Source organism: Dreissena polymorpha, chromosome 16 (genome assembly GCF_020536995.1).
Source record: "Dreissena polymorpha isolate Duluth1 chromosome 16, UMN_Dpol_1.0, whole genome shotgun sequence".
Lineage (NCBI taxonomy): Eukaryota > Metazoa > Mollusca > Bivalvia > Myida > Dreissenidae > Dreissena > Dreissena polymorpha.
Window position 1 is genome coordinate 2,837,317 of NC_068370.1, and position 19,743 is coordinate 2,857,059.

Sequence of the window (19,743 nt, forward strand, 5' to 3'; positions counted from 1 at the left end):
AATGTAACATACCGCTAATGTAATAAAAGAGCTATATGACGTTGGTGCCTTGTTATTCCTATACATATGAGGTCGATATACATCGGTAGATGAATTTGAATTATTTGGACTAGTGCCTTGTTAGATGACGCCACTCGTTTTTGGTTTAAACATGAAATGTAATATAAAGTTACAGAACGTCATAAAGACTGTTAATAAAGACGACTTCCCATAATGGGCATTGGTACATGCCGTCTAATAAATTATACAGCAAATTCAACCGAAAATGTTATTTAAAATATTAACTTCTTGAATAATTAATTATTTCCTGTTTCCGTTTTCGTCACAGTTGACAAATTTTAAAGTTAAATAAGACCACGTTTAATGAAATTACTTCTAACGCACAATTGAAATAATATTATGCGCAGTATAAACGTTATTTCAAGTAATTCCTGTTTGACATCGGTACTTAGATTACACTTTTGTTTTTGTTTATTATAGAACATAATGAAAAACAACATACCTCTGTCTGTTCAATGTTTTTGGCGTCCATTTTTCTCAAAAATTTAAGCGATATCCGGAAAAAATCCTGCGTAATCCACTTTTCCCACGAGTTTTAATAATGTGTATTATCACACCAGTAATCACTTTACGGCTACACTTGAATATTAAAAACAACAATACACGAAACACGCTTACAAATTTATAAATCCAATGCTTCAAATTTCTTTGTACTCCTTTTCAAACTATCAAACGCGCGCTCCAATGTTTACAATCCAAAAACCACATGTACATTGAAACCCTATTCCCTCAGTTGATTCAAAGCAGACCTGTCACTCCTTAGCGTGCTGTTAAACCCCTGGGCTCCTTTATCACGACCCCTTTATTTACACAGGGAATGTTTCAAACGTTGTTGTAGGACCTTTATCGATGCGTGATCACTACCCGGATAATAATGACGCAAGGTTGCGAGTTCACAACGGTAGTTAATTATATCCTGTTTTTGTTCCAAAGCAAATAAACTCGCATTATTCTACACTGTTTAACCATCAAGCAAAAACCCTCCATATTTCTGTTTTTATTTCACACACTTGACAAAAGTGTGAATAAACCTGTTTTTAAAGTAATAACACAAACAGTAATCCTATTTGAATGGGTTTTCAAACACAAACGTCTGTCATTGTTTTCCTTCACCGATAAACATGATCGAAAACCCACGATAGTCACGTACTCATAGCAACGAAATCTAATCCTTCCTTGTGTAACAATCACACATTGCATTTAAACCCAAATCCCCAAGTTAATATATAATTTATGAAAAGAACATCCGCGTTTTTCGACAAATCGGTATAAACCTTTTCAACGTGGAAAAATTGATTAAAAATACACATCCTTCGATATTTTAAAGCCATTTATAGCACATTTGACAATCCGACCCGATCTAACTTGAATCATACGACAGCCAAACTGTTAAACCTCGTTTCACTGCTATGACAACGTTAGAAACGCTCGCCATTTAACCATACGAAGGAGCGCGCGCGAAGAAATTAACTGGTTTGGCTCAAAGTATATTAACTACTCATATCCCGTCCTCAGACTGTTTTCCGATAGCGACTAATATGGTGGGCTGAGGGTAAGAGCGGCTGTTTAGAGAGGGGTGGCTATTTAATGCAATAACATATTATTCAATACATTGAAAATTATTGTTTTCGTCATTTGGTCATCTGCTACTTCTGCTGTTACTGTTAGGGCTACGGTTACTGCAACTGCTTGTGCTATAGCTGCTGTTGCTAGTACTACTACTACTAGTACTACTACTACTACTACTACTACTACTACTACTACTACTACTACTACTACTACTACTACTACTACTACTACTACTACTACTACTACTACTACTACTGCTACTGCTGCTGCTGCTGCTGCTGCTGCTGCTGCCGCCACCGCCGCCGCCGCCGCCACCACCACCACCACCACCACCACCACCACCACCACCACCACCACCACCACCACCACCAACAACAACAACAACACCACCACCACTACCACTAATACTAATACTAATACTACTTTAAAATGTTTTATCGAAATAAATTGACAAAAGAATTGGACATCGATTGACTTAAATATCAGATCTGTCAGAGAAATCGTAAATTACGTTCTATTTAAAAGAATAAAGTATCTTTGATCCATGTTCAAAATGTTTTTAGTCCCTCTTCCCGTAATACATTTTAACCCGCCAAACCAATATCTTCATCATTTTAAAAATTTAAATAATGTTAATATATTGCGATTTTTTTTAGCTTCTTCAGTAAAAAACAAAACCGTAAGAATTGATGTTTTACCAAAATAAAAAAAGCCTAGATCGATGCTTATCACGCAAACATCAATGCCAAAGATCTCCATTTCCGATCCTTACAAAAACGACTTGTTATTAAGCATGCTTTCATAAGTAAGATTTGTCAGTGTCATAAGAGTTTATTTCACTCTGCGCAAACATTGCAGGTAACCATATTAATGGACAATTAACAATGTCAGATTATTTATCATATTGTAGATCTAAGGCAAATCAGTTTACAAAATACTGTTTACAAACAGTATTGATCTTTGAATAATTGAAAGCAACATTGTCATTTGACATCTGTATAAACAACATTATGTCTGTTATCATAACTAAACATACACTATGGTCAAAATCAAATGGACCAAATCTAAAAATATATCATAGGCGTGCATTCACAATACACTTAAAAAACACATATGAATATAACGGTAATACAAAAACAATGCGTACCTGATACATTTGAACCGGATAAATTAATCCTGTGAGTGTTCTTTTTATTTATGTTTGTGTTCAAACCATAAAATAAGTTTTAAACTGTAAACATAAAATCTACCGTTCTTAAACAACCTTAACCATAGTCGAACATCAGGCATTTCCTTAATTTCACTAACTAACGCCCACTGTAACTTGATCCCCTGGGTCAAATGTACACAAATCGGGGTGACGCTGATAATGCATCAATTCTAATATTCAGAGCCTCATGGTGAACGATGAAGTTGCATTGATGTAAAGCAACGAAGTTTAGTTCATGTAATTGTTTAAGGAACGCCTCCGACATCACCCCCCTCGAAAAAAAGTGACCCATTTAGGAAAAAAATCGTTTTGACCCGTTAGGGATATGACGTGTTTGCAATAAGACATTCAGATATAACTATAACTTAAGAATCATAATATCATTACTAGTTCTAAGATAAAATTTTGATGGTATTTCCTGTTTCATGACATGCACTGCGCGCATTTGTAATTGCTGGAATGAACATCATTGCTATTAATTATAGTACACACCTAAAATGTGAATTATGACGTGACAATGTGCAACAGTATGCTTGCATGTTCATGTATACAAAGACAGGAAAACCGAAACATGGTTCAATTTTTATATGAAAACATACAAATTTATATATCAGCTGCGTTATGCGAAAATGGGTCTTATGCCACATGCGGTTGATGTAGCTCCAGACTAGTTTCCGCAATTGCGCAGTCTTGTCAGTTGCCACATTGATCAGAACGGTTGGGCATAAGAAGCGAAACCGTCAGCCTTGATAAAAATATGGGAAGTCAGATCGCCTAGAGGCGAGTTGGCTGGTTTATTAACCCTTTCCCACTCAGAAGCAACATGAACATGGCTAAGTGCAAACAGCATAAAACCAGAACAGCCTGCGAGTAACTCTGCTGCTAATCTATCAGTATATAAGGGTTGAAAATGAACCCTTTAAACCTTGAATCTTGTAAGAAATGTCTTTGATGAAATTTTACTTTCTAAGGGACTACAAGTGTATCAAAATACGTTTCTGAGTGGCAAAGGGTTAAACCTGGGCGTGATTACACTACACTTATAACGAAACTTTGATGTAGTTTGGTAAATGTCGATGAAAATCTATTGGAATAACCGAACCGAAAATGATGTGAAGGTTTTTTGAATTAAAGGAGCCAGATCTCCACAATACCTAAGAGTTTCTTGCATGAAAGACCTTCCCCACAAATATATTCATAAAGTTTAACGTAGATCGGATGAAAACCGTTGGAATAAACGGGTGAACACGAAGTGGTTTGATGGCGGCTAGGGTTGGTCAAACAGACTGACCGACGTTAACAAAGCAATAAACGCACGCATCTTCGATCCGGCATGATTATGTTTTGCATAAGAAATGCTTAGTAAGTAAGAACTTGGTCCTACACAATTTAATTTTTCGATACACCGTCACGTGTTAACTCGTTTGCACGTTATCTAAATGTGTGTGACACCGGCCGATTTAAACCGTATTCCCATCTTTCTTATCACTCGTGAAACAACGCCGAAGTATGTGCAGTCTCTGGGGCCACATAAGAAACGCAGTGGAGTAATTAATTGTAAATTAATCACGTGTTTATTCACCAGCAAACCTAATTACATCTAGACCAAAAGAAAATTAGCAATTATGCTAATCGCGCACCGAGACATTAAGGACCTAGCCAGATTTATAAGCGAACTAATGAAGGTGGCGTTTAAAAAAGACCGGTTTAGGCATATACGGCGTCTATAGTATTATAATTTGAGGACTACTATTTTTCTATCACAGTTAATGGTCGAATAACCCACGGTAAGGAAAATAGATGAGTAGAAATTAAATGAGGATAGCGAAGCATACATGATTTGAAAATACCAATCTAAACTTTGACCACATAGTATGGTAGAAACTATTTTACATTTGTTTTTTGTATTTCAATACTAACATGATCTTTTTGTCTTAGTCTGTTGCTTCAAAAATTATGCACTTTAACCCGCGCTTAGCGATGACCTAATCAAACCGTAACAAAACAGTATGACGTAAATTTTATTCATAAATCGATCAAACGCAGGCATAATGATCCGATATGTCGTCAATATGAGTGTGTACACGTTTATATTGTTTCCTTAATATATCCAGCCATAACAGGCCTAGATAGTTAATACATCTATTACGGCTGCCACATCATTTTATCAGCACTGTTCTTACCATAGCTTATATAGCGAATGTGGCAGCCGTGTGCTTCTTCTATGAAAGCCAAGAAACACAGATGCCCCTATTGATTAAGGAGTAGATATGAAAGTGCCTGCAAACGATAATAGAAGATACATTTACGAATCATAGATTGCGTGCAAGGATCGAGTGGTAATTATCTTTTCATAAGAATAGATTCATGCAGGCGCCTTGGTGAAACCAAATACATTGCACCAAATCAACATCGAGATTAAATGTCATTTTCTTCATTTTTTCCCTCGATATCTGATATCAAACCTTTTCTTGTGTAGGTTGGGAGTTTACTGCTGTAGGGCAAGATACAAGGGGATTTCTATGCACACGAAAGAAGGATGTCGACGGCGAGAGGCTGACTTATACCAGAACCTTAACCCATTTATGCCTAGTGGACTCTCCCATCCTTCTAAATTAGAACAATTTATTTCCCAAATTAGGGATGTCTAGTATATTTATTTTTATATTTAGAATATTTCTTACAAAAAATCTTTTAAACAAACAGCGCAGACCCTAATGAGACGCCGTATCATGCGGCGTCTCATCTGGGTCTACGCTGTTTGCCAAGGCCTTTTTTTCTAGACGCTAGGCATAAATGGGTTAATAGAAACGGATTGAGTAAAATCTTTAAATTACTAAATTTATTATTATATTTTTATTGAGCATTTTGACATCAATATCGCCACAAGAAAATTCTTTTAAAATTTAGTAAGTTATTTACATGCCGTAACTTTCAAAGCATGATTTTCTTACTTTTAATGCTTGCATATATTCAAAGAGCATTTTGAAAAAAAGTGATACGTTCTATTAATATATGTTTAACTAAGATTTGAACAACATATTTAAGTATTATTGTTTTCTATTTGTGCTTAAAACAAGACCTGAGCAAATCCATAAATAAAACCTTTGGGTAAAACATCGAAGCAGCAACACCCGAATTAGACTACACAGAAACCTAACGACTCCCTTTGTTAACACTTTTGTGAACGAAATGGACACCCGATTCAGTGATTTGCAGACTAAGGCAGCCATGGGATTGAAGTTTATACCTGAACAAATGTGCTCCTCTCCTGTCAGTGCTAGTAACCTTGAATGGTTCATTGATGATCTCCCTTACCCTCAGTCCCTCCCTGCTGAGTTGCACTTTATATGGCAGGCTAGGTGGAAAGGTGTACCCAACCCACCTACTACCCTTCAGGGCTCTGTTGCACATTGTGATTCCCAGCTGTACCCCATCATTTACACTGTTTTGTCCATATCATGTGTGTTCCCTGTTACATCATGCGAGTGTGAAAGGAGTATCAGTGCCCAAGGACTTGTTAAGACAAAACTAAGATCATCAATGGGTCAGGACAGGTTGTCCGCTGTGTGCCTGCTTTCCATTCATAGGGACATGGACATAAACATTTTAATATTGTACCTAAGTTGACCTAGTAGGATATCCAACAAGGTTAAATAGGAGGTCCACCCATCTAACTATGTTAAAAAAGTTACGGATAAAGATAATGTCTCCCACCACTTTAGTGGTTTGAGAGACATTTGATTTACCCCTGTGTGTCTGTCTGTCCGTGTGTCTGTCACACTTGATGTGTGAACTCAAGTTCTTATATGTTTTACATGCACTTTTATCATGCAAAATGCTGATTAGATAGCAGGAAATCGCATCATTTCAAGGTGCCATTTCAAAAAAAATTCGTCGACGGAAGGGGACACCCATCCCGCACCCTCCCCTGTTGAGCCCCCCCCCCCCTCTGAAAATTTTCTGGATACGCCTCTGGGGTAATTTGCAAGTGCTCAAATGAAACTTGTTAGTTACTATAGGGCATACAAAGAGTCTATCTCTTCAGAAAAATACACGGTTTAGCCTTAGTATAGTTTGAAATGGGTGAGATTATTGCTTTCATTTATGAACATTGTAAAATACCGGTACGTACTGATTGGCTTGTACTGATACGAACTGTCTGGGTTTGAATGAAATGTGTTTGCCTTTTTAATTACTGGTTGTGTCTTATACATTTTATTTTAGTTTTGAAAAAAATACCAGCTCGACGACAAGAAAAAAATTAATCATACAAGCCTGTCTTTTTATTTGTATTTGACGAAATTTAGGGGCGGGGCTCCCGTAAAACAAATAATATAAACAGGATGGAATTAGTCGATCAAAACCATCCATGACTTTTCCGCGTTACATGGCATGTATTCGTGCAATCAATAATAGACATTTGACTAGGCTTGTCCATTATTTCAAACAATAAATGTGTAAATAATAACCCCGAACGTGTTGCCGCTTAGTGTTGTTAGTGAAAATTTGCCATTCAAAACACCATAATGTTTGAAAAAAGACAGCGCTGAATAACTGATTGTGCCCATTATCGCCCTACGACTCCAGACCATAAGCGGATTGCTTGCTCTGATGATTATTAATACCTTTCCGTGTGCGGCTTCATTAGTCTCCTAACAGTTTGTCATCCGGTTATTGATCAATGTACCTGTCTTTTATTTGCAAAAACACCTTTCCTGATATCGTGTATGGATTTCGCATTATTCACGAAGAATAGCGTCATTGCGATAATTCAGAAATCACGGCCTCAAGATCATCATTAATGTATCACATCAATATAACATTCAACAATCCACAAAAGTAAAGATTTTATGTCTTATGCGACGACAGCACATATGACTATATGGTAAAGAAAAAAATGCGATTTTATTTCTAATAGCGGGTTATTATGTAAAACAAAGTAAAGTACTAAATTTAACTTTATTTTATGAATGTGCTGTTATCAAGACACATATATATTTAATACCAGTTATTTGTGTACGCATCGTCGTTGCGTCGGCATAGCAACAAAATCATATTTTTGTCTTTAAGACCCCATATCGATTCGGCAATTTATGTAATACATAAAGACGATATTTGGTTTAACGACCAACATAGCGACTTCTGCATTAAATTTCATGATAATTATTTCGCTATAATTATGATGCCTTTTATCTTAGTATAAATACATAGAAGATAATTGGTACACGTTTCAGTCTGGGTGATAGCCGATGTCTTTAGTACCGCATACCAAAAAAATGTATGGCTTTTAAGGTAAGCACTCTTGTTTCATAGTATTCAAGTATCTTTTAGCACGAATTTCTTATATGATTCACGATGAGCTTTAATATGCTAGATATAGGAGAGTAAAACTTGTGTTCGGTTTGATATCATTCAACAGGGGAGATAATTGGCCACAAAGGCATTCAGAGCAGCGCATTAACCCATTTATGCCTAGCGTCCTGAAAAAAGGACATTGCAAACAGCGTAGACCCAGATGAGACGCCGCATAATGCGGCGTCTCATCTGGGTCTGCGCTGTTTGCTTAAATGAATTTCTTTATGGAATATTCTAAATATAGAAATACATATGATTGACACCCCTAATTTTGGAAATAAATTGATCCAATTTCGAAGGATGGGAGAGTCCACTGGGCATAAATGGGTTAAGCTTGTTATTACTGGATTTGTTTCACATCGCATTATTTTATTCATAGTTACGGGGGTACATTGTTTTGGCTTATTCATTATTGTCGAAATATGTGCATTCTTTAACTTTTAAATAACACAAACAATCTGAACAACTATCACTTTTAAATTACCTGAGTTTGAAAATATGCGAAGAAACAGATTTCTTGAAAAATGTTCTTTATATCTTGACGTGACCTTAAAATTCATGTGTGACAAGCCACATTCTTTCAGCGTTCAACGCAATCGAGTCTCAGTAAGTTACAATTCTGTCCCTCTGATAACCAACATAATTAAGTTGTTAAAAGGAAGTAAAATAGAAATAAATTCTCTTGTATTGCTGTTTGGTTGAATTGTGATGTTGTAATTTGTTTACCTATATGTTTTGTGAATTACCATGGGCTTCACATTTATTATAGAATAATTCATATTCGTTTGGTCATTTTTATTTCGTTTTGTTTTCATGCCAGAAAAAAGCCAATATAATAAATACCTATTGAAATGTTGGAACGTCTGCTTTCCTTCTGTTAATATGAAAAAATTACTTATAGATCGATCTTGAAGTGACCAATGTCAATAAACGCTGAGACAGAACTGTATTAGATTCGAACAAAGTCGATAACATTCTTTATTTTCTGTTACTTGAGTATTTACTTTTCAAGCTCCAACTTATTTTGTTGGATAAGCCTTTGTTTATTAAACAAACATTATTTTAGAATGCGGTTTATTCATAACAAACCATGTTTGTTATTGAAGTTCTTTTTAAATATTGTTTAAACAAAACATTTCATGGTCAGAATCAATAATCGCGCAGACACGGGGTGTATCGGGGGTGGATCGAAGATTTTTGGTTTGGGCGGGGTTGGGGGGGGGGGGCGTAAACCTTTTTTTTAAAAATCAGCCTCGTAATCTATTGATCTTGTATGATGTAACGCCGGTGACTATTTAACTGGTTTCAATGCTTGGTCAGGGACAATGATACAACACACACCATTAATTAAACTTTCTGATAACACGTACCTTTTGTTAGTGCCACCCTCAATATCATGCCCTTATTACTTCCTCCACGTCCTGAGAGAACCTGGCAAAGACCATCTGCAACGCTCTGCGAATAATGGATGACGCGGAGGGAATGTGTATGGCGTACCATTTGGGTTAAAAGTCAACAAGACCTACTAGGTAAAAACTAAAAAGAGAAATGTATTTTGACGTACAATATGTACGTCGAAGTACAAATATGAAATACACTTCGAAGTATATATTTGTATATTCGAAATTTTCTGAAAAGCCAATCAAAACACTCGTCTCTTGAGCCGCTTTTCCTTTAGATTTATTCATAATAAATGCTTACAATCTCTTTTTTTAATTGAGGACAAAATAAATAAAAATATCAAAATTGAAAAAAAGAAGTTTCAAGTATTTAATGAATTGAACTAGATTATGTACCAATTTGAAGGAGATTCAAGGTTACCTTTTTTAAAAATTAAAATTTTAAAATTATCAGGCATATTGTGAGTATTTATTGACCATGAGAGGCAGAGTATCACGGTCCAGCGCATTACTGTTAAGGGAATTCCAAACGGTAACCAAACAGTTACCAAACGATTACGGGATTACAAATGTATAATAACCTCCCTGGTTTGGTCTTATTTTGTGATAACCATTATTTGCATAAGTCAGAGGTTAATTCCGCCCCGCCAGGTCAATAAATGCGCACACTATCTGTAAGGTAGCGGACGATAGTCGCATAATTTGGTATAAATAATAATAATAATAATAATAATAATAATAATAATAATAATAATAATAGTAATAATAATAGTAATAATAATAGTAATAATAATAATAATAATAATAATAATAATAATAATAATAATAATAATAATAATAATAATAATAATAATAATAATAACAAGAAGAAGAAGAAGAAGAAGAAGAAGAATGTTCAATAAATACGCACAATATATATGAGTTAGCGGTCGATAGTCGCATAATTTGGTATAAAGCAACAGATGTAAGGCGTCTTCCGATTGGCTAACACTCAAAGGTCGGTAAAAACTGTACCTCGAAATACAATTTCGTACGAAGAAGTACAACAAAATATGTGCGTCGGATTACATTTCTCTTTTTACCTAGTAGGTCTTGTTGACTTTCGACACAAATGGTACGCAATAATTGTGAGCATACACAACAATTACGTGGTGTTGACCTGGAAGTAATTTGGACGCAGTGCGAACCTGTTCAGACTTCATTGATGGGCATTGAAGAGACGCAATGACGAATGCCTGAGTGAGAAGCTGATATTTCGTTGACTGTCGACCGCGTTGTCTCTGCCTTATGACTACCCGTGTTTTAAGACCGTATGACGATGACGAGTCTCCACTTGGGCCGTGACCAGACTGCGGCACGTGCTTCCTGTGTTCATGCATGGCCTTTCCTCTTTTTGAAGTTTGCACAGTGTTATTCGTAAGCATGCTCCAGTGACTACGTCCAAACCACGTAAATACAATTTTTGATGTGAAGCGATATTTGCAATCACATTAACAATGATGATCGAACACGATGACAACTTTTTTTTCCAAAAAGAGCATGTACAATATCAAATTGCTACTGATATTGCTAGCAAGAAATAAACCGAGGGTTTACTAGGTTTATATATGACTTAATTTAGGCAGCAGGTGTTAAAATTGCCATTTCCATGGTTATCATTATCCGCATGCCACCGTATATGTTTGATACCTTGATAGACAGAAGTGGTGCCGGATGACCTTCGGAAGTAAATGGTAGACATGGATTTATACCTATAAAAGCGGGGATAGTTTTATATGAATGGGTAGACGTCGTAGTATCGCAAGGCTTAAGTGGGACCTACCTGTTGGACGTGGATTATATGTGGTCATTCACAACGCATTATACCATATATTTTTTAATGCCTGTTGTAACTTAGCAAAACAAAAAAGTAGTAATGATACATATAAATTATACGAAAATACTTATATCGAGACCTACAAGTTTTAACAAGTCAACGTCTGAACTGCTTTATGAAATATCTGCACACAGTACGGAATTCAAGGAACTGAGTTGCTCTCCATTAACTCTGTTTTGGGCGTTAAGAAAATTATCTTCATTGGCAACGATTGAATAGGAGATTGAAATTAAGGTCTAATGAGCACCATCTCTAATGAAGGTGATAAGTTGTCAACGGAAATAATGTTAAACATGTTTTGTGGAGAATAATCGTCTTTATTACGTAATAAATATAATTATATGAATACTTGAAATTGTGCGCTATGCAACATATTGTTTTTACTGTTTTACAAACTTACCCACATAAACATTATTGTCCTAACTGCCAAGAACAGAAAACGCGCATGACGCTATCATATAAGCGGACGAAACACAACATGAAGTAGTCAAAAAGTACTAGTAAAAAAACACTATACTTTTAAATATTATTTAAGATTGAAGATCTTTCCCAGAGTAAATACGTCTAATGTACTGTATTCATATTTCGCTTTGAATACAGAAAGTAATTAAACTTTGTGAATCTCTTATGGCGTATTTTTAAAATTAAAAATAGCGAGTATTCTAGTTAATTGGTTTTCAATTTTAATATGTTATATTTTTCCTCAATAATTGTTTATGAAATGTTGAACTGTTTCCGTTGATGTACATTAAATTAATTATACGAATATATATCATCTCACTTAAAGTGTGACTAGACATCTGATGGAGAGACTTTCGATACTTACCAAATTAGTTCACTTAAATCATGTGGTAAGTATTAGATTAAAGCGTAACGTTGGTTTAGGTCATCTTCGATTGGTATGTGATTACTTCTGGAGTACGTGTGAGGTTCGGGTAGCCCAGAGAGCAGTGTTACCCCCTAATGCTTTGCAATGACTGTTCGGGTGGAGATCCGCGTTTTAACCCATTTATGCCTAGTGGACTCTCCCATCCTTCTAAATTGGATCAATTCATTTCCAAAATTAGGGATGTCTGGTATATTTATTTCTTTATTTAGAATATTTCTTACATACATTTCTTCAAGCAAACAGCGCATATACTGATAAGACGCCGCATCATGCGGCGTCTCATCTTGGTCTAAGCTGTTTGCCAAGGCATTATTTCTAGACGATAGTCATAAATGGGTCAATCATTTTATGGGTAGGATTAAAATGCTCTCTCCTGATTGCGTTTCTAGAGTTTAATTGTTTGTTATATCAATTTGTTTTTTAACCGCAACACGGTTCTAAATGTATAGCCTCCTAAATATCGCTGAATAAAACATATAACATTTAAATGATTTCATCAATTGACATGAATATTGAGATGTAGAAATAAATAAAATGTTTATTTTTCTTGTGTGATACACAGAAATTACTCGTTCATAACCGGATTAACTTATCTTATAATTATTAAGACCGTTCCGTGTTCGGCTTGATTAGTCTCCTAACAGTTTTTTTTATCCGGTGATTGATATCTTACCTTTGGCGTGCGGCTTTATTAGTCTTGAGACAATTTCTCATGCGGTTATATAAATGTAACTGTATTTTATTTGCTAAAACACTTCGGTTCTTGTTTGTAAACACTTCAATTTTTTCGAGAAGGTATGTCACCACATAATCCTGTTTCGGAAGTGAGTGCATACTATTTATGTATACCTTATCCGTGCAGAAAATAAATAGGTAGTGTTGTTTTTATAGACATGCATTTACTTTGAGTGTAGCTAGGGATTACATGTGTTTGGTACGTAAAACTTATTAATATGCTTGATAACCTACAAAGACAAGCATATGCCTGTGTAAGCATTCTTTTTCCGGGTCGCGTCTCACTATGCATTGTCATGTTTATTTATAAAACGACCCATATATACATGTACGATTACAAAACATATGTGCTTAGCAAAGACATATACGAGCCGCGGGCTGTGAAAAGGGGGTTTAATTCATGTGCGTCCGCACTGGCTAATCAGGTAAGCAACTGTCCGCTTTTGAGGTAATTTTCGTTTACAAAAATTATTTTCTTAGCAAAAATCCAGTTTAGGCGGAAAGTTTCGTCCCTGGGTAGCCTGTGCGGACTGCACAGGGTAATCTGGGACGACGTTTTACGCACATGCATTAAACCACATTTTCACATAGCATGGCCTATATGATAACGTTATAAAAAGAACTTAAATCACTTTTCTTTGCATCATTACATAACCGTTAATTAAGCAGCGCATTCATAAAGGTACCAATACACTCGGAAGGTCTTTGAAAATACGGGATCCTGAGCTTTTGACAAGGTAGAAATATCGTTGGACACACACAAAGTTGCTCGAGAGGAACCCTAGGCAACACACAGATAGTTCACATGTACGTTTATTAATCTATATGATTCAGTTGTATTTTAGTTATGGTGTTAGTTATCTATTATTGGTTATAATTATTTTGTTTTTAATCGTTAATTTCACTCTAGTGCAATATAAAAAGTTCAGTTTCGTCTGTCTTAATTATAACACTTTCTGCCTGTTTTAATATGATGATATGCTACCCCAAAGCCTCGTTGTAACGTAAGAGATTGTCCAGAGCATGTAAATTACCATAAGAGTGTAAATAATCCGTATAATGTTGGTACATTAACAATGCAAAACGTGCACGTCGTGAAACAAAACTTGCAGCGATAAAGAAAACTATAGACAAAAATGACATCTGCAGTTATGAACTGGGTTGGTGCATATTTACATATTTATAATAATGGTTTGCATATTAGAAGTCCGACATTTCGATATACTAAGTAAGTTGCAATAAATAATCTGGTTTAATGGATGCGCAGAGATTGCATTAAAAAATAAACATACCACATTAAAAAACAAACAAATACAAAAATCGATTAACCAAAATTAAAGGGGCCTTTTCACAGATTTTGGCATGTTTTGAAGTTTGTCATTAAATGCTTTATATTGACAAATGTAAACATTAAATTTTAAAAGCTTCAGTAAAAAACAAAAATGAAAGTTAAAAAAGGAAAAAAAAGTAGCTCGCAGCAGGGCTCGAACCAGTAACCCCCGGCATCCTGAAGTAAAAACGTAATAGCCAACTGAGCTATCCTGCCAAGCATACATAAGATGCGTATTTTATACGTTATATAAGAAATCTTCGTTGTTTCACAAATTTAAACGACAACAACAGAACTCTCCAAATTATTCAATCGTTTCGCGTTGCAACGCTTTATATTTTTTTGGGTTATAAATCATCAAAAGATGCATATAATGGCTATTTAGACCATGGCAAATATTCAGTTATACTGTTTCCTACAAATATCATAACTAAACCGAAAAGTTGCGAATCTGAAACAACTTTTTTCAATTTTGTCAATTTACCAAACCGTGAAAAGATCCCTTTAAGGCCTATATACAGGAAGTGAACCCATTTCCCTTATTATGATGCTTTTCAGCAGCAACTATCAGTCTCTTTCTGATCTTACAGATTTTTACCGACATGCACAGCTAACATATACCTTAACATTTCTTTAAAGATGATTTTATTTCAACACCAATAAATCGTGCGCATTTCCATAAGTGTTGTTGTTTATTTTTCAGAAACGTCGAGTGTTACTAAAGACCCATTAAAACAAATTTCTCGGGCGTAAAACGGTTGACAGCAACATCGAGAGCCTTAACTATTGTTACGACGGATTGACGTATTTTTTTGCTATCGGTGCTTGACAACACTTCCATCTCATCTCTTGTATCGCGTTCTGGAAAGCGACGGCGATGCGGCCCAGTGATAAGCGTGAATTTTTTATGATGAATATTGAATTTTTCGACTATAAAGAAGCTCTTGTCGTATTGTCAGCTTGATATATTGCCAGTTGTTTTAGAACAAAACAGTTGTGATAATCGAGTTAATTGGTTTCAACTATGAACGATTAGCAATGGATGCTTTTCCATACGCTTCAAAGATCTGTATATTTTGTATAAAAATATAATTTATTGTTGATTATTTTCAAATTTCTACTGAAAGAAGTGTCTTTTGGGAACCACATGTACATCAATAAAGCAATATAACGGTGATCCATTTTCAAGTGGTACAAGCTTCTTACCAGTAAAATGGGTCTTGTCGTTAGACATAATTAGGAGGCGTTCAGGAGGCTATTGAAGGTTATGCATGCATGTCTTCACTTTCACTTTACACCAATTTATGTCTAGAGTCTAGAAAAAAGTCATTGGCAAACAGCGTAGACCTAGATGAGACGCCACATGATGCGCTGTTTGCTTAAAATAATTTCTGTAAGAAATATTCTAAATATAGAAATATATATTCTCGACATCCCTAATTTTGGAAATAAATTGATCCAATTTAGAAGGATGGGAGAGTCCACTAGGCATAAATGGGTTGAAAACTGCTTTACACGCAGAAGCCGGTATTGTGCATTGCCAGAATCAATAGGCCAGACTACATGGGGATCATGTTAAACCCTGAAGGTTATTGCTACCCTCCAAGACGACAAGACGCTTTTACGACCTCTGTATTTTCAATTGCGTATAAGAACGATATGTGCCTTGAGATTCGTGCAAACGCGATATTAGACATTTCAAATGCTGTTTGGACGATTAAATGGAAAATGTTTTAGTAGCTGACAATTTAAAAATAGTATCGAATACTTGGAAATAACTTTCAAACTAAAATATGATGAAAAAGAGTCCGCTTTATTATTCCAGTACCAGGTATATAAGGATGTGAATTGAATAGCTGACAACCGGTTGTATTGTTTTTGTTTAACATATATTGTTGAAATTAAACATTTGATAAGCATTTTATTATTAAACCTTCAATGTATAGATGTAAATTATTCGATATAATGGTCATAACCATGAACCAATTTTGTATTATTTACTGTCAACTACCACAATCACTAGCATCATCACAACCAGCGCACAATCACAATCATCATCACAACCAGCGCGATGACAATCATCAACACCATTCCGCCATCATTATTACTATCAGTCAATATGGCGTCAATAATAATTAAAAAAATACGTACATTTTTATGTCGGCCATGTAAGCTTATGTCAATTCGTATCAATCAATATGATAAGCAAACATGTATTCCAGTTCACACCTTATTTCAGTACGTAAGACTATTAATCATGTCATATTAAAGCTTTAGACTCATTGTGTCTTTCCCATTTACTTAAAGTCACAATGGGGTACTCACGCCTGAAATGCGATCCGCATTGGCTGCTTATGTTTGGTACAGACGTCCAGCGTTTGGATTAATTTACTTATTAGGTAATTCATTCCTTCCCGTAGTTTGCGGTTAAAGCCCCCATGTCTTCATAATCGAATAGAACGTTGATGTGTTGACTTTCAACAAAATCCAATCATGACTTTCATCAGTGCTGCAAGGACCGCAGTAATTCCTCTGACCGCCTCTGGGGAATGATTTACGTTCTTTGGAAAACCGCGTCAAGAGCTATGGTAGATGGATGGGGCACGTTTGAATGTTGTTTTTTTTTTACTGTGAATTAAATCGCATTACGGGTTTCAAAATGTGCACACCTGCTAACCATTTGTTTTGGCTTTAAGATGTTGTCTTTTACATCGTATTAACTTCATTTTAAAATGAAGATGGATCAGCTAAAATTGAATAGCCATCAATTTGCTGACATGGCCGGCATAAAGTAAGTTTGTGAGTAACTTGCCCCCATTTACGACATATAACATTCAAAATTGAGCCTCGGTCTGGGAAAAGTGGGCATAATGCATAAGTCTAATGTGTCGTTCCAGATTAGCATGTGAAGTCAACGATGGCACCGAAATTAAGTCATCGTCACATATTATGTTGGATGTTGAAAATATTTCGTCACAGAACCCATACTGATTTGCGAAAATTTACACATGTCAGTAGGTCTGTACACAGCATACTGGATTTTAAGAAAGACGCAAAATAACACTTTTTGTAAACGTAATCTGCATATGGAGGACAATATTAAATTGAAAAAAGGAACAACCACCAACTAGACGTGGTTCCGGGCATAGTTTTGTTCAAACAAAATCCTCCATAAAAAAGTAGTGTGATCGATTCATTTTTTAAAATTAATTTTGTTCATTTTATTTTGCTATTTTATTTTTTTTTACTTCAACCCATTTAATTATTAAAAGTAAACTATTGTAGACAAATGCGCGGAATTACATTACATGAAACGCAAATTTGATTACACACTAGAAATAAAACAGTTAAATGTTGCAAAGAATGTGGTGTATCTCGTGTAAATAATAACGGAAATAAGCAAGAAGATCCCAGGTAATGTTTGTTTGTAATTATTGGAAAGGTTAATTTGGTGTCGGATGCAAAATAAACCACCGTATTCCCTTCTTTTAGCATTCCCGATCCGTTTTTACAAACAATGCCCACTCACTATGTGTTGGGCTCGAACCCGACACGTCTATCACGCCTTCTGATAGGACCTGGCAACCAGAAGAAAATCCAGTTAAATTAGCAGCGTAATCTCCGAACAGAAAAAACACATGTCTCTCTAACAGTGCCAATAGTGTCCATCGAGCCCTTGCAGAGCTAAAACGCCTGACTTAAAGCTGATTGTTCTAGATCAGTCCATTTGATCGATTATTGATACCCATAATTCTGGCATAAATATCGTGGATTAACTCTAATGCAATTGTCGGATACACGATTATTACATACATGCTAATTGCCCCTCTGCTACCAGTATGACAATAGCGATGCATTTCGATGGAATCGTAGAAGCATTCTATATTGTATGTTTGGTATTTATCCTTTTCGTTTCACATTTCTTACACGTCCAGTAATTATTCCGCTTTTATTTTCCCCATCTGGAATTGCCGTAAAATAAAAAATCTGATAATAAAAAACTGTTTTATATTTTAGGCAGTTAAGTTTAAAGTCCAAGTTCATTTCTGCGTTCATTTATTACAAAGACAATATAACATTGAAACTTTTCTCTAAAACAGAAAATTCACGTCTTCCGATGTCGTACCGTTGAAATATGACTTATCGTCCGTCCATTAAATGTCAAAATGTTTCTTGCTTCAGACTGAAAAACGCATCATTGTTGTGTCTATTTGTTTGTTTTTCTTCATTGTTTTGATCAATTGAAATGTATAACGGAAATAGATTGGTCAACGTTTTCATTTTCTTTGAGTACTTTGCTTTCAAATGTGCATTTCCTGTTGCTTATTAGAAATACATATTGTCCATTCGACATTTTGTGATCTGAGGCTTTTAAATGTTCATTTAGTAGGCCAATGATAATTTCTTTAAAAGTATATTGACTGATTTGTAAAATGCCCATCTTTTGAAAGTATTTTGTGTAATAACTTGTTCAATAATTATGGGATGTCATATGTTGCACGTTATGCGAAACTGGGTTGCGCAGGGTGGTCTTGAACTACGCAGGCCGCATATGACATAAGACCCAATTTCGCATGACGCTGCTCATACATTCTTTTATTATATACCTGTTTAATGCTTTTTACAAAATACAAATTGTATCAATCGTTGAAATAAAAATCCCCGTATTACGCTACTCGCTGTTTCCAATTTCGTATTACCATACTAGCCGGACTACTTCGACCCATTTAATGACGTCACATTACTCGCACCGAAAAATAGAAATATTTTATATTACGAAATATATGACGTCATTTCTGTGACGAAACACAATGGTTTTATATAAAATCTCTGGAATTTAAGGCCATGTCGGACGTGGTGTTTTTTAACAGTAAACTGTTTGTTAAAAACATAGAACGAATTCAAAACGTATTTTTGAGTGTGTGTATAAATGTATATTTCGATAGGAATACAATAAAACAGTGTGTTTTAAACTAAGTTTCGATAAAGACATGGAAGATAGAAGTGGAAGTGCATATCGTTTCAACGTTTTTGTTTTAAACATCGGATTAAAATTTAAAGTTGTCAACTTAATTGTTATTAACATTGGATTAACGATGGCATTAAGGTAAGCGTTTCGGAAACCTGTGTTTTCCCGGTTCGAATGTTTACACGTTAATTTACATAAACTGTATTCAGCCGCGTCTTAAATAATCTATGGCATACCGAACTTTTAGTCATTGTTTTGTCAGTTTTGTTAAAGTAAAAAATATAATTGTTAACAATTTGCGTTAGTTGTAAATAATAAAAGGAATATTACGCTAGTCAATTGTTCCA

General features: G+C 35.3%; 1 protein-coding gene across 1 annotated transcript in view; it reads right to left on the reverse strand.

Moving 5' to 3' along the window:
• The window catches only part of LOC127862102 (CD151 antigen-like), a 75,106-nt gene extending 73,565 nt beyond the window's left edge, over positions 1-1,541 (reverse strand). Inside the window, exon 1 of the mRNA XM_052401073.1 lies at positions 503-1,541. Within this exon, the coding sequence (XP_052257033.1) occupies positions 503-532 (30 nt within the window). The 5' untranslated portion in view covers positions 533-1,541. The remainder of the gene's footprint in view (positions 1-502) is intronic.
• Positions 1,542-19,743: the final 18,202 nt, after the last annotated feature.